At 39.1% G+C, this 16,578-nt stretch overlaps 1 protein-coding gene across 4 annotated transcripts in view; it reads right to left on the minus strand.

Annotated features, from left to right (window-relative positions):
* LOC114457540 (DNA (cytosine-5)-methyltransferase 3A-like) overlaps positions 1 to 11,631 on the minus strand; it is a 53,036-nt gene extending 41,405 nt beyond the window's left edge. For all 4 annotated transcript variants that reach the window (XM_028439476.1, XM_028439475.1, XM_028439474.1 and 1 more), the window contains exons 1-3: positions 11,491 to 11,631; positions 5,244 to 5,460; positions 865 to 978 (exon numbers count right to left, since the gene is read on the minus strand). In XM_028439476.1, coding sequence (XP_028295277.1) covers positions 865 to 978; positions 5,244 to 5,312 — 183 coding nt within the window. In that variant the 5' untranslated portion in view covers positions 5,313 to 5,460; positions 11,491 to 11,631. The remainder of the gene's footprint in view (positions 1 to 864; positions 979 to 5,243; positions 5,461 to 11,490) is intronic.
* Positions 11,632 to 16,578: the final 4,947 nt, after the last annotated feature.

Genomic DNA, 16,578 nt, shown 5'->3' on the forward strand with positions numbered 1-16,578 from the left:
GATGACAAGAAAGTGATTTAGCAGCTTAACACTCCAGTGAGTGTTTGAAATAGATGACTGACTCTACACACGTACACACACACACACGCACACTGAAGCAGCATTTGTCTGACTCACAATCACAATAACTGCTTAAATGTCCATGTGTTTTATTGTAATGTGTAGTTTTTTGGCTGAAAAGAGTAACAAGAGTGTGTGTATAGCACATAGCAAAAGAAAATCGCTATGGTAATAAAGCTGTAGTGTGGAGTCAGCGTCTACAGACACGCCCACTCATGCATAAGCACGACGGACCCAAAACAGCCTGTTTTTAGAAGCGTCATGAAAGTGACTTCAGAGGGATAAAACTCGAGAAAACAGACGTGTTTGGGAAAATAAACCTCAAATATTATGTTGATGGGGGTTCTTAGAACAAATGGAGATGTGTGAAAAGCAGCATACTTGTCGTCCTGTAATTATGGACCTTTAACAAAGACAGAACTAAAAACCAAGAGAACAAATGACCAACCAAATACTAAATAGCTGCTAAAACAAAGACATACAGAAATGAAAAAATCCAATGAGACTTTAAGCTTCAACCAAGAAATGACAAGATTGAAAATAACTTAATGAGCCACAGTTACAATGGAGAGTCAACAAAACAAATCCTAAGTAAACAAACGTGAAATATATTAATTTGACCTCATTGTTCGGTTCATTTTTGGCCATGTTTAGAATGTCTGTTTCATTATCTTTAAATCTTTTTTCATTAAATGTAGTCTATTCCTTCTTCTAAGTCAAACCCCTGCACTGTGAGATCTCAAACACCAGAAACACAGACACAGCAGCACCATCAGACGCCCACAGTGTGGCTTCAGCACTCACAGGAAGCAGCTGCTTGCGTTTCCTGCCCGGTCGTCCTGCCTTGCGCTGGGGCTTGTTGCTGGGGCTCGCTGGCGTCGCCTCCTCAGGACTGTCCTGGTCTGGTCCGTCTTCACTCTGGACCATTAAAGAGAAAGAGCCCACATCAAACAAGGAGCCAATGGCTGCATGAGGCTGTGATGGATGTCAACGGGGGGAAACCACATTAAAGCGATCCAAGGAATGACCACGAAGAAACACTCCAGGGAACCGTCAGGAAATGCAGGATGAAACGCTTTAAGGCCAGCAAATGGTTAACTACAGTAATATTAACCAGACATGTGAGTCTGTGCAATATTTTCTTGTCACAGAACACACAATAATACATTATACAACTTTAAACAACTGTAATAATATAGTATATACAATGTAATATTATAATTACACACAGACACACGTCAAAAAAAAAAACATCAGAAAAAGTCTTATAAATAATCAAAATCTGATATAAATCGAGGTCCGTGTGTAATAATAATTGTGTCTCTATAGTAAAAAGAGCCCAAAACATTAGGAATGCTTAAAGGGGACATATCATGGTTTTAAATCCTTCCTTTTTAGATATAAATCATACAGTTGTGGTCTATATAAAGCGGAACTGCACTGCTTGGGTCTGAATTCCTCATTATTATAGCTCCCCAGACCCCTTTTCTCCCCCTTTTCTGATGTGCTTCTGAGAGCAACTCGTTTTGGTGCGGTCTCTTTAAATGCAAATGAGACACTTCATACCCCGCCCCCTCTCCAGGTTCAACTCCGCCCTGCTCGGCCATTTTTGTAGTTTGATAGAAGAGATATGGCTATGTAGCGGCGCAGAAAAAGTTTATTCACATGTTATTTACACAATGTCAACAACGTTGCTTTACATGTTTGAGCCAGAGTCTGACCCGGCGGAGCGAGATGAAAATGAAGATGATGAACCTGCAGAACCCTAACAAGTGAGCTAACACAAGCACCGAGCTAACGCTAGCGCCGAGCTAACGCTAGCGCCGAGCTAACGCTAGCGCCAAGCTAACGTCACAAAATGCATTTTAATACAGTCTTTTTGGAGCCAAAAACGGCAAAATGAAATGACTAATGAAAACTTTAAACTTAAACTAAACCACGTAGGCCATATCATCAAGGATCTAAAACGAACACACAGCGCTAACATATTAAGACGGTGCAACTGCTAATGCTAACAAAACAATGACAGGGACGTCTTATCACACTTTTTAGCGTTATTTACAGCTTACCGAAGTGCTCTGTTCGTCGTCTCCAAAGATAGAAGGAATTGAACCCTCAATCAGACAAAGTCTTTCTGTAAATCCTTCTTTATACTGGTGAAGGTTGCAGAAACAGTCATCCTTGAAGTGCTGTGCGTACACAAAAATGACCTTACCCACAGATGTGGGTACATTTCCGTGAAAAATAAAACTCAACCAGGCACTTTGAAAAGGTTCTGATGCTGGGAGACGTTGTAATGAAGCGTGTGGGTTACTACATCCAACAATCAAACATTTTGATTTCTCCTCTCGTAACTTCTGCATCCTGGAGCTTGGACTACAAAATAAAAGCGAGAAATAAAAATGGCGGATTGCTCAAAGTGTTGGGCCTGGAGTCGATGTACTAATTTGGCAGTTCCGCTGACGTTATTGTTCAAAAAACGTAATAGAGAATCGAAAAATCGAAACAGATTGAAAAATATGACCAAAACAGAATATAAAGATATCAACGGAGCACCTGAAGAGATTAATTTGAACTTTTCTGTGCTTCTAAACAATCTAAATATACATCAAAATGCATTTAAGGGCTAAAAAAGTGAATTTAGCAGTCTCCAAGCTCTCTTCTTCTTTTTCTTTACCGTCAAGAACGTGTATCAGCGTCATTTGACATCACGTCCGCAGAACTGTGTGGGAAATTCGGGCCCAAAATTGCAATAGAAAATGCATCACAGTCTCATTCTAGGGATTATTCTTTTTGCTTCTGAGCACTCATTTTAGCACTTGTAATAAATAATATGTATAAGTATGTGTCAAGAAAAAAAAAACCTCAATAAAACACAAGCAGAGCAGCTTTGAGTTTAACATTTTTAAAAACTTGTAAAAAACTGGTCCATGGCAATACATTTAATCTGTTGCTCTTTATGAACACCTGGAAAATTTAGCAGTAATTATAGATACAATTTGTAAATAAAATGTTTCAAGAAAAAATAATGCAATTGCTCAATTAAACCCAGAGCAGCTTTGGGTTTAAAAATTTTGTTGGTTTTGTCTTTTTACGTCATGCGTCATCTTGGAAGATCTTAAAAGAAACGAGCTCATTTTTAAAATGTAAGGAGTAGAAAGTATAAATATTTGTTGAAAAAAAGTAAGGAGTAAAAGTAAAAAGTTGCCAAAAATAAATAAATACTCAAGTAAAGTACAGATACCAGAAAACTACTTAAGTACAGTAACAAAGTACTAGTGCTTCATTACTTGTCACCTCTGTTAATGAGTATGAGGGGGCGGAGCTTGTCCTGTGACAGATACACGGTGCATCTAATCATCTGTCCACAGCTCAGAGTCAGTTGTGTTTCCTCGACTGCTGCACTCGCTCGTGAAGGCCACATCAAAGTGGTTGCTAAGGTGCCCAAACTGCTTAGCAACAAGCTCGTCAGGTCGAGTAACGACACCGGTGTCACTTCCCTGACGACAAGCATAGCAACCACTGATGGGAGGGTAAGGGTTTCACACTTTAAACATAGACTTCCTATAGGCACGTTTAGGTAAAAAAACAAGTTTACCTTGATCTCAGTAGAAAATATAAAAAAACACATCTCTATTCCTCTCTTACAGTGACACACAAACTGCCTTTATGTTTCTCATCTATTTCTGTCTCCCAGCAGGTTATTTTAGGCCACTGCAGTTGCTTAGCAACCCGATTAAAAAGCAGGCAGAGGAAGGTCCCATCAGCAGCAGACAGCCGGTCCTGTTTCCTCATGGCTTTAACAGCCTGTTTCTCTCCACTCCTTGACTCATCAATCCTCTGCAGCTATTACTATTTTTCCTCTTTTGCATTTAAACTCCATTCTTACCTTATTACGGGTTAACAAAGCCATTAACAGGAATGATGAAGGCCTCATTTTATACACACTAGGCCAGGTATGCCAAACTCAAGGCCTAAACTGGCCTCTTTGAGAGTCCATTTTAAACCGTAGGAGGATTTTACTCAAAGTAAAAATTAAAGAAAACATGGAAAATTGGGTAAATCTCTTTTTTTGGTTCTAAATGTTTGAGGTCCTCCAAATTCACAAATTCAATTAAACTCATATGTTTTCTGTGTTTGTTAAATGATTGGGGTAGTTTCTAATCGCAAACATTTCATGCATTGGCTGTGTTGGAAATGTCCCACTAACGTGCTTTGCACTACAAACTCAATGAGTATATACTGTCTACTATATACTAAGTATGATTAGGATGTTGAGCGTTCCCACTGAAGTATACTTCCAAGTTTCCAAAGATGCATTTGGAACCTTCAAGGACAAAAACTTTAAGCGCACTGAGGCTAAATATCTCTGTTGATTCTCCACCTTTGAAAGTTCTGAAAACATGTGAGAAAGTGACCCAGTAGAATCTCAACATGTGCTCATTTGATTCAGAAAACTCACAAAAAACACATGTCGTCCTGACATTTTCAGAGACCCTCCATTGTGCTACTGACCAAACTTCCTGTTAACTTCAAAACAAGACCCCAAATACAACAGTCAGTGCTGTATATATTATATAATTTATTTAATTGAGGGAAGTGCAAACTAGAGCACAATAATGATTCAATTACTCATTTTCTTGCCTAAAATCTGTGGTCCACTTTAGATAAACTGCTCCGTATATGGCCCCTTAACTAAAATTAGTTTGACACCCCTGCCATACAATATACATCAGGGTATTTCTTGCGTACTCAATCTTTTAATACTATATAATGTGAACGCACTACATATTTTATTTGACTTCAGACTCAGCATGAGTGTTACATTAGTACGACTTTTACAACACAACCATAGTATATCCTAGACAGTATATACTCATTAAGTTTTGTAATGCATAGTACGTTAGTGAGACATTTTTAACAGCCCATGTCTTCATCTGAGATTGTGAAGGAACGCCACATGTTTTAGTTAGGTTAGCATGTAGCAACACTAGCAGACCAGGCCGAAAGGGCTATGTTAGTAGTTCAAACATTCAAAAGAATTGTGCTCAATGACCGATTATTATATTGAAGCCCGAATTCTGACATACATGATGTAAATTAACCCTTTCATGTCATTCTAGGTGGAGCTTTTTTAATGCTAATAGCTAACAGCCCCCTCAGACATACAGAGAGCCTCTCACCAGTTCGTTGGATGTGTCACGCTCGGGTGTCTGGGGCGGGTCGGTCGCAGCAGGACTGTTGGACGGCATGTCTGTGAGCAGCTCAGGTAATTTTTAAAAAAAAAAAAAAAAAAAAAAAAAAAAAAAAAAAAAACTGAAATCAAAACATGGGAAGAAGAGGCTTGAGAAGCACCAGGTGTGGCTTCATTCAGCCTGTGGCTCAGTCCTCCTTCCTCACCTGAAAGAAAACACACAGATACACACCTGACATGAGGAGGAGCATGAACAGACGGTCACAAACACACTGGGGGATATTTTGGCTTTCAAAGTCAGAGGTGTTTTAAGCTTGTTGGAGTGAAAACTCACGCCGAGTGTTAGAGACAATGGCTGTGTTGTAAATATTATAATGTTGTAATTGTAAAGATGACGATGTAAACCTCTTTTGTTTACAGAAAGAGAATAAAAACAGTTGTGACCCAAAAGAAATCTGGGACCGCAGGGGTAGACAATTCCAACTCTGTGGTTTCTTAGTAGACAATGAAGTAGAGAAGAAGAGCTCTCCTAAGGGACCTTAACTCTCCCTTAAACAGTGCGCGGCTGATGCTCTTGTGGCTGAAGTTAGCAAGTAAATCACGAATTGTTAAAGGTTACAGACCCTCCCTCTGCCCCTCCCGCAGTAGGAGTCATTCCTCTTATGATGTCATAAACGGCTGTGTTGGAAATGTCATAGTAACATACTACTCATACTAAGTCTGAGGTCAAAATGAGTATGATTGAGTGCACAAGAAATACCCAGATGTATAATACTGTATATGAAGACTAGGCAATATATCGAGTTTTCTATTTTGGTGATATGGAAAATTACAAAATCGCCTATACCGTCATTTTTTATTGTATAGCTTATTTTGTATTAAAATGAGTTAGGGTTATGGATTTCTGAGAGCGTCCTAACCCAGACCTCACTCACATGTGCTGTCTCTCATAGGAAAAAAAGCCAGAAGTGACACATATTGTGCAGCTATTTTTTAATAAATGTGCCTGTGTGGCATTTTTCACCAGCAAATTTAACCTAGAATTGTTTTTCGAGTAAAACTTTATTGTATTAAAAATATCGAGATTTATATCATATATATCGCCATTTTGAGAAAAAAATCAAGATATAAGTTTTGGTTCATATCAGCCCCAGCCCAGGGATATTTTTTAAGTATTCACACTAGTCATACTCAACCGCCGGAATGTAAAATGGTCCAGGGACCGGTGTCACAATCTGAGTTTACCTTCATACTGAGACTGTCTTACAATGTCAGTACGTGACTGCTATGTACTGAGATGTACCCGTGCTGGATTAACCTTGCAGAGATTGCTGTACTGATTTTAAAAAAAGCTTAAAACATCACATTAGTCGACCATCAATAATAAAAAAAAAAAAATCGACCAATGATAAAAAAAAAACATGATTGTTATGATCAGATTTATATGAATACAACAGCTTAATATTGTAAAGTTAAATTAGGTTAACTGATATTTATTGCAATGTATAATATAATCATGTTTTTTGGAAAATAAATGACCTTTCACCATGAAGAAGATTAACCTGTCTATCCTTTCTTTGTGGCGTTGGAACCGCTCCTGCCTCGTATATAGCTTTGAACATTAGCTTTGAAATTTAATTTTCAATCTCATGACGAAAGTAGTAAAACTCACAGCGGAACTAGCAAAAATTCATTTTCCGGTAGTCCACATGCTCATAATCGATCTCAGTACGAGGTAAACTCAGACCGTGACATCGGCTTCAAACTAAAAATCAAATATCGTCTTTTCAAAGAAAAAACATATCTTCTTGTCTTCCATTTGTGTTTTTTTTTTTAAAGCTTTTGTAAATAGTGCTCTTATTTTGAAGTTAACCGGAAGTTTTGTCAGTAGCACAATGGAGGGTCTCTGAAAATCTCCGAAATGTCAGAATGAAATGACACATTTCATTCCATAGTGAGTTTTGTGTAGGGCTGAAACGATTCCTCGAATTACTCAATTACAAAAATTATTCGAAGCAAATTCTCTGCCTCGAAGAGTCGTTTAATTCACGTGACGTCACCAAAGTCCGTATCACGGCCCCTTTGTACGCGGTCTCTGGTTTCACTAGTAATTAATAGTGATGAGGCATGAGTAACAAGAGGGAAAATTTGGATAAATCTCACTCACATAACTTTCTGCGAACGGACACACACATATACACGAACACACACATATACACGAATACACACACACACACACACACACATCTCAAAACATGTCTTCAACACACATAAGGTATTTATAATAAAAATATACTAAATGAAAGTAAAGCAAAATAAAACAATACAGTGTATACAGTGTGTACCTGTTTGGCTTGATATTTTTTATTACTTTATATTCATTCTTTGTCCTAAGGTGGGTAATTTGCAGAAGGTACAATCCTTTTCTTCGTAATGTATTGTATTAAGACAGAACTAAGGCCAAATGGCCTTTACTATTTAAGTTAAAATTTGTATTCATAGTTTTACATGTTTTACAATAAGTTTACTTAACTGTATTGTTATTTAATTGTAAACTTGGCACTTATAAACAATAAATGGTTAAATTGCAAAAAAAATGGGCTTAGTTTTGGAGCCAAATGTTGGAGTTGGAATAAATTCTTTTTTAGAAATAAAAGCCAAATGCTTGATCATTTTACAGCCACATCATTAATGTTATGCGTTATCCGATTAATCGATCGATAAAGTGCTAGATTAATCGATTCCAAAAAGAAACGATAGCTGCACCCTACTTTTATGGATGAAATACATGTTGATATTCTACTTGGTCACTTTCTCATTTCAAATGCCTTCAAAAGGCTCAGTTGTCCACACCATAAATATTAAAGCCTATATTTTTATTGATTAGGAAGCCTAACAAGGTAACCAATAGATTGGAAAGAAATTAGAAGATAAATATTTGTTATTAGTGTATTTTACAGCTCATTTAAGACCCATTAACATTAGAGATGCTAACAGAAAGCTAACACAAGAGGATGGTTAACTTTTATTAGGTTATTTATTTCAGGCTCAGTAATTGTGATTAAATATGATTGACCTTTAATAATTGACAGCGTAATTGCAACTGAAATATGTGATTGACCCCAACCCTGGAAGACAGTATATACTCATTGAGTGTGTAGTATGTTAGTGTGCGATTTTGAACACAGCCATAATGTGACCAATGGATGTACTTCTGCTTCCTGGGGACCATCATCACTCAGGACCTCAAGTGGGAGCTGAACATCAGCTCCCTTATCAAAAAAGCTCAGCAGAGGATGTACTTTCTGCGGCAGCTGAAGAAGTTCAGTCTGCCAACAAAGATGATGGTGAACTTCTACAGCTCCATCATCCAGTCCATCCTCTGCTCCTCCATCACCATCTGGTACGCTGCAGCTACGGCCAAGGACAAGGCCAGACTGCAGCGTATCATCCACTCTGCAGAGAAGGTCATCGGCTGCAATCTGCCCTCCCTCCAGGACCTGTACGCCTCCAGGATTTTGAGGCGTGCAGGAAAGATTGTGGCCGACCCCTCCCACCCCGGTCATAAACTGTTTCAATCTCTCCCTTCTGGTAGGAGGTTTCGGTCCATCAGGACCAGAACCTCCAGACACAAAAACAGCTTCTTTCCCTCTGCCACCATCCACATGAACACACCCCAAGTCACCCACTGAACCCCCCCCCACCCGATCACCACCTCCGCCAGCTTGATACCTGCTGCACTGTATATATATATTTATATTTATCCTATTTATCATTTATTCTCTATCTATCCTTTATTTATCCCTCATCCTTTATATTTATCATTATTATTATTATTATTGTTGCTGGGTTGTTCTTTGTTGTGTTGTTTTTATTTCTTTTGTTTCTTTTTGTTGCTTGTTTTGTGCACCAACCACCAAGTCAAATTCCTTGTACTGTCCTCAAAACTGTACATGGCAAATAAAACATTTCTGATTCTGATTCTGATTCTGATTCTTTTTCTCCTCATTAGCACTTATTAGCTCATGCTATCACCATCGTCCCTTTACCATGTGTTTAGACAGAGAGACAAACACCTTGTTGGAACCTGAACACATTTTTCAAAACATATCTGACCCGGTCACGTTCACGACTGCTCTCGAACCCTGAAGCAGTTTCTGTGAAAGTCGACCTCAAAACTTTCCACCTTAGGAAATATGATGCTCACCTGTCACTGTGTAAAGATCACATCTTACTGTACAGGTTGTTATTTCCAGGGATTACTGTCTCACTAGTTTGTACGCTCACATTACAGTGTTTGAAGACCAACTTAACCAATGAACTCATCCGCTTTTGCCGTCCATAGACTAAGGCTTGTCATTATTGTATCTCCTGATGCTTTGAAGACAGGTATTTTAACTATGCAGTGCTGGATTAAGACTCTGCACCTGCAGGTGTACCAGATCCTCCAAAACTCCCCCTTTTAAGGCCTTTTCAGTTTTTCGTGATCGCGAAAAACAGACGGAAAAAAACAGAATTCACAAAAAAAAAAAAAACAATCTGACTTGTTTCTTTTCTGTCTATCTATTTATTAAAAATCAGGCCCCAACATGACACAGGACAAATATGTCCATTTATGCCCATAATCCATTTAAAAATATCTACTTCCGCTAGGTGTTACGGCTCGAGTAGTGATCATGTTATCCTGTGACTGAAAATTAATGCAGAGCTTCATCTAAAGTGTATTTTTAATGTGTTGTAAGGGTGCGAGGGAAAAAATGGATTTGGCAAAATATTGCGATATTTCACCATGCAATAAGCATATGGACAGCATTCTCACAATTCAGTACAATTTTAGGGAGCACAATATTATTACACACATTAGTTATTAGCAGGAAAGCAGTGGATTAAAGGCTTAAACATCTTGAAACTAACGTAAAACTATACGGTAATACATTTCAACAAATAACTAAAAGTTAACAAAATTATTATTATATATTAAAAAGACATTGAGAGAAATATGGTGCTTACAAAACATGATTTTTTTTAATATTTAATAATTTAATATGCTCATTATTTAATATGCTTATTATTACATTTCAGGTGACCCCATTTTATTTCCAGTTAACCCCATGGTTGAAAAACCTGGAATAGTTGTTTAAGATTGTGTGTGGTGTTTTCATTTGAAAACTATGAATTAAAAAAATTTAAAAAATTTAAAATATCATTTTGTTTTATTTCATTATTATTGGATATTTAAGCTGACCCCATTTTATTTTCAGGCGACCCCACATGGGGTCACGACCCCAAGGTTGAAAAACCCAGAATAGTTGTTTAAATTTGTGTGTGGTGTTTTAATTTGAAAAAGAGTAATTAAAAAAACAATGAATGTCATTTTATTTTATTATTACTAGATATTTATAGTGACCCCATTTAGTTTCCGGGCGACCCCACATGGGGTCATGACCGCAAGGTTGAAAAACCCTGGAATAGTTGTTTAAGATTGTGTGTGTGGTGTTTTAATTTGAAAAAGAATAATTTCAAAAATGTATATATACATCATTTTAATCAGTCATTTTATTTTATTTCATTACTACTAGATATTTAAGCTGACCTCATTTTATTTCCAGGCGACCCTACATGGGGTCACGACCCTAAGGTTGAAAAACGCTGATGTAACCTTTTCTTCCTGCTGTGCTGCACTGGTTATTATGGACAGGTTTCATGTTCCCAGCTGTTTGCACCGCGCTGGGTTTTACGTCACATGACGTCATACATACATACAGACGATGACCTCAGGCGGCCTTTAGCGGAGCGGACCGGACCGGACCGGACCGTGGCCCGGTGAGAGACACGTGTCCTGGCGACAACAGGGCGTCACTGGGTCAGGTAAAAAACACGATGAGAAGCACACACACACGGGAGCGCGTCTGAGACCGAATGCACTCGGTAACCCCGGGAGGCGCGCGCCTGTTACCTCGCACGGCCGCTCGCTCCCGGTGGACGCGTCCCGGTTACTCTGTGCTCGTTAACCGGTGGGACTCACCGGCTCACCTGCCGCCGTGTCTCGTGGAGTTAACGTCACCGTTCATTGCACTCCCATTACTCAAAAAAACAAACACACGCAAAAAAACTACCCCCAAGTTCACCCGCGCGCATCACCCCAACGCTGCGGCGCGCCCCCGCGGCCGAACTTAACGGTCACCGAGAACGAACGACGACGTGTTCACGAGGCGTCATGCACCAGCAGCACTCACCGTGTCCGTCTGTCTGTCCGTCCGTCCGTCCGTCCGCCTGCCTCCAGCCCCGGACACCGACGGTCGGTAGTGTCTCCTTCCCTCCTTCTCCACCGTCTCCTTCAGAGCCGCAGGAGCTGCCGCCGCACCGGGGCTTCCGCGCGGTCTTAAAGCGCGCCGCTGAGGAGACGGATGCGCGCTCACGTCAGGCATAGGCAAAGGTGTAAAGAGCAGTGTTGGGGTCAATTATAATTGTGATTGCATAATTAATAAGTAATTACATTTATGTCATAATTGTAATTGTTATTTTAAAATCTGTTGCTGTCACAATGGTAATTAAATTGTAATTGAGTTCCGATTAGTAATTGTAATTGCCATGAAAAATGTCAGTTATAATTTAACACAAAACCGGGGAACCGCGTTACAGTTCTATGTACAGTTCTACACATAGTTAATTATTAAAATATGTTTCATATCCCGCATTCCTCCGATTTTCCATTTAAAAACAATTGGTACCCTATAGGGTAATACTGACACAAAAAAGCTCAGTTGTCCACACCATTAATATTAAAACCTGTATTTTCATTGATTAGGAAGCCTAACAAGGTAACTAATAGATAGGAAAGAAATTAGACAGATATTTGTTTTTAGTGTATTTTACAGCTGATTTAGTACCCGTTATAATTAGAGATGCTAACAGAAAGCTAACACAAGGGAAAGGTTCACTTTTATTAGGTTATTTTTTGCAGGCTCAGTAATTGATCATTTGTAATTGCATTTCAGTAACTGAGGATGTAAGTGAAATTGATTTTGTGAGGATAAAATTATTTGTAATTGGAAAAATGCTTGGTCATTGTAATCATAATTGAGTCGTAATTGAACATATGTAATTGGCTTTGTTACTGTACTTAAGTAGTTTTTTGTGTTATCTGTACTTTGCTTGAGCATTCATTTTTTTGGCAACTTTTTGGCAACCTTTGTTTTATGGTTAACATTTTCAAGGTTTTAAAATGTTAAACTCAATGCTGCTCTGGGTTTAATTGAGCATTTGCTTTTTTTTTTTTTTTCTTAAAACATTTTATTTACAAATTGTATCTATATTGAGTGCTTATTTATCCAGGTGTACCGGTAATCACGCGATTACAATTGTCCTCAACCACGGTCGTAACCCCATGTGCGGTTGCCTGGAAATAAAATGGGGTCGTTTAACCTGCTGACCAATTAGATAATTTGGCACATGAAAAAGATCAGCAAAAAAATCCGCGCACGGCTCATATTATAGACACAAAAAATGCGATGGAACCGCACGACGGGGAGGTTTCTCCGATTAATTCGAAATTCGCCACATTCTTTACCCTAATATAAGCAAAAAGTTACATTATGTCCCTGCCCAAACCAAACAGGAAGTCAGCCATCTTGGGTCAAGGGTCAAATTCAATTTCTAATAATAAAATTTAAAAACATTAATTAAATTTTCTATATATATATATAATAATTTTTAAAAATCCTGTTTTGCAAGCACCATTTTTCATTCAATGTATTGTAATGTGTGCAATAATAATACTGTGCTCCCTAAAATTGGACTTATTTGTGAGAATGTTCTAAGTTGGGTGTCCTCAAACTTAAAAAATAATAATAATAATAATTATAGACCCCACAGTTGTGAATGTTAGGGTACAAGTGTTTTATTCAGAAACTAATCTGATGGCTTTTACATTGATTTGACGACTAACGCTAAACTATGGAAACAACTCTGTGGATAAGGAGCATTTTTTAATTAAAAAAAAAACAAAAAAAAAAACTTGTCTACATAATAAATTTTTCCACTATTCAGGATGTAGACTGTTTTGAGAAAAGTAAGTAATTACTGCCCTCTAGTGGCAAAAGTGACACTACAAGAAATGCAATATTTTTAAGACAGCAATGCATGTTTTGTTATTGCAATTAAATAAAATAATTTATTTTATTGCATAATACATAATTGTGACCACCACCAGCCCTCACTAAAGAAGGGTAAGAAACACTTTATTAAAGAGAGAGTATACAGGTAAAGTATAAAGATTGAGTACGAGAGAATATCCGGATGTATGAGAAAGCATGTTGCCGCTTTCATTCCGTTAGTACTGCATCTACAAACACATCTACAGACGGTGGAAACGTTGCTCCTCACCTGCAGTCAGAGGAAGACATTTTGCTACTAAACGGCAACAAAGAAATTACCAAACTATGGGAAGAGATTTGTGGCCTGTCATGGTTAGGTGTGGACCCAAATGCAGAGAGAGATGGAGGCAGAATGCAGGCATAAAGTTTGTGCAACCAGTCCATGTTTATTCCCAAACTTAACTCCAAAAAAGACACAAGGAGGTAGAGGAAGCAAGGAACAAAAATAGCAGTACATGAGGATTTTAGACATTGACAATACACAATGAAACAGAGTTTCGGTGGCCTCCCATGAGGCGACGCACGCAAGGCCAAGGAGCAGGACTCTGGCGGCCTCCCATGAATCGGCACAGGCGAGGCCGAGGAGCAGGACTCTGGTGGTCTCCCATGAGGCAGCACAGGCGAAACAGACGGCGACACCTTCGTCGGGCCGGACGAAGGGGGCTCTGGCGAGACAGACGGCAACACCTCCGGTGGGCCGGATGAAGAGGGAGCCGGAACTGGCGCCAGAATTGGTGGCCGGGTACGGGAAGCCGGAGCGATTTTTTATGTTTTAAGAGTAATTAAAAATTTATACATATAAAATATTATTGCCATTTTCATTGCAGCAAGACAATTCCGTTATTTCCGTCTGTTTTCCGAGGTCATTAAAAATCAAAGCAGTAGTTAATGAGAACAAAAGCCTGACGTGGCTTCTCTTTTCTCTGATTTCTGCTGGACGTTAGCGACCTGAAGCAGCAACTGGCTCGCAATCAATCTATGTTCCCAGAAAACCCCCCTCAACCTCCATCTGACTGCACCAGAAACTGAGCCCACACTCAGGAGTTACGCTCACGGTTCGTTTGACTCCAACAGTTGTTGGAAGAAGCAGCACAACTTCATACAATCCTGCTGCAAACTCAATAATTTCATTTTACTGATAACTTTGACCTCTTTTGGAAACATGCTGATCTATTCAAAAAAGATGGTGTTCACCCAAATTTGCATGGAGCACAAATAATAAAATTAAATCTACAGTCCGTGATTCACAGCTCCACACACGCATGACTAGCTGAGAATAAACCAGCAGCTACAACAAACACTTCCATAGATAAGCCCTTTACTCAAAGCACAGAGCACATATACCCCATAAACATTATGATGAGCAGTACAAAGCAACATACAATACAAACTAAAGCCCACAATAGAGGAGTTAACCAAAAAAATCTCATTAAAATTAAAACTACGAACAGAACACAAAACAATGAAAAAACTATTAAATGTGGACTATTAAATATCAGATCGCTTTCATCTAAATCTCTTTTAGTGAGTGATCACTAAATGAAGATTTTGTTGCTCTTAATGAAGCCAGCCCTCCCAATTATAGTAATCACCATATTCCTCGTGAGAGTGTTCGGAGAAGAGGAGTGGCAGCAGTTTTTCACTCAAGCTTATCAGTTACCCCAAAAACCAAACTTAACCAAAATTCATTTGAAAGCGTCTCCCTTGAAATTTGTAATCCCAAAAACAAGATAGAAATACGCATAGCATTGGTTATAGTTTACCGTCCTCCAGGTCCATATTCAGAGTTTTTCTCTGAATTCTCTGACTTTCTCACTGATCTGGTGATGAGCATTGATAAAGCTATCATAGTAGGTGAATTTAACATTCATGTTGAAGATGAAAACAACAGCTTAAATAAATTGTTTACCTCACTATTAGATTCAATCGGCTTTACACAAAATGTAAACAAAACAACTCATTAGCTTAATCATGCCCTGGACCTTGTTCTAACATATGGTCCAGACATTAATCACCTGACAATATAGTCTGGCTTTAGAGCCCATCACAGCACAGAGACTGCCTTACTAAAAGTAACCAATGATCTCCTCTTAGCCTCAGACAGAGGGTTGGTCTCAGTTCTATTTCTCTTGGATCTCATTGCAGCCTTCGATACAGTGGATCATCATCTACTGCTGCAGAGACTGGAAAGCGTTTTTGGTATTAAAGAAACAGCGCTGGGTTGGTTTAAATCCATCTATCGGACAGAACCCACTTTGTTCATGTTAATAATACTCTTTACATTATATATGCTTCCACAAGGTAACATTATCAGAGAACATAATATAAATTGCCATTGCTATGCAGATGATGCACAGCTTTATCTCTCAATTAAATCTGACAAAACTCATCAATTATTAAAACTCCAGGCTTGTCTTAAAGATGTCACATCCTGGATGAGCCGTAACTTTCTCTTTCTTAACCAGGATAAAACTGAAGTGATTTTATTTGGTTCAAAACACCTTAGAGACAAATTATCAGAGCAAATAGTGTCTCTGGATGGCATTAATCTTTCACCCAGCACCACAGTAAAAAACGTAAGCGTTATTTTTGATACTGATTTATCTTTTAACTCTCATATTAAACAAATCACAAGGACAGCTTTCTTCCACCTCCGTAATACCTAGGTGTTAGTGAACTGTGATGTTATAGTTGTGCATATTGTGCTTATTGTGTTGTGTCGTGAAATTGAAGGTGGTGACAGCACCCAGTTTAAGTATAATATTGGTGGCTGTGAACCGAGGGAAAGAATGAGTGGTTATACCTAAAACTGGTATTTGGGATCAACGTGTCTAAGGTTAAGCCCAGTACGAGTTTATCCCACAACTCAAGGCCAGTGCATCCATGACCAATGTTTGTGCAAGAACCACTTCTGCGAACCCATGCTCAGCCCGGGCTCTAAGGTGCTGTCAGGCCGGCAGAAACAACTGGAGCTAAGGAGCCCCAGGCCACCAATGACCAAGCAGCCCCCAGACGCCCCAGAGATCCCAGGCCAAGACCGCCCCCCACATACACACCCAAGAAAGCAACGAGGAGCCGAGCACCCCAACCCCCTGCCCCGAGGCAGCCAGCCATTGCCTCCACCCCAGCACCCAACCCCCTTAGGGGAGGGACCAGAAAGCCCCCCAC

The sequence above is a fragment of the Gouania willdenowi genome, chromosome 24 (assembly GCF_900634775.1).
Source record: "Gouania willdenowi chromosome 24, fGouWil2.1, whole genome shotgun sequence".
Classification (NCBI taxonomy): domain Eukaryota; kingdom Metazoa; phylum Chordata; class Actinopteri; order Blenniiformes; family Gobiesocidae; genus Gouania; species Gouania willdenowi.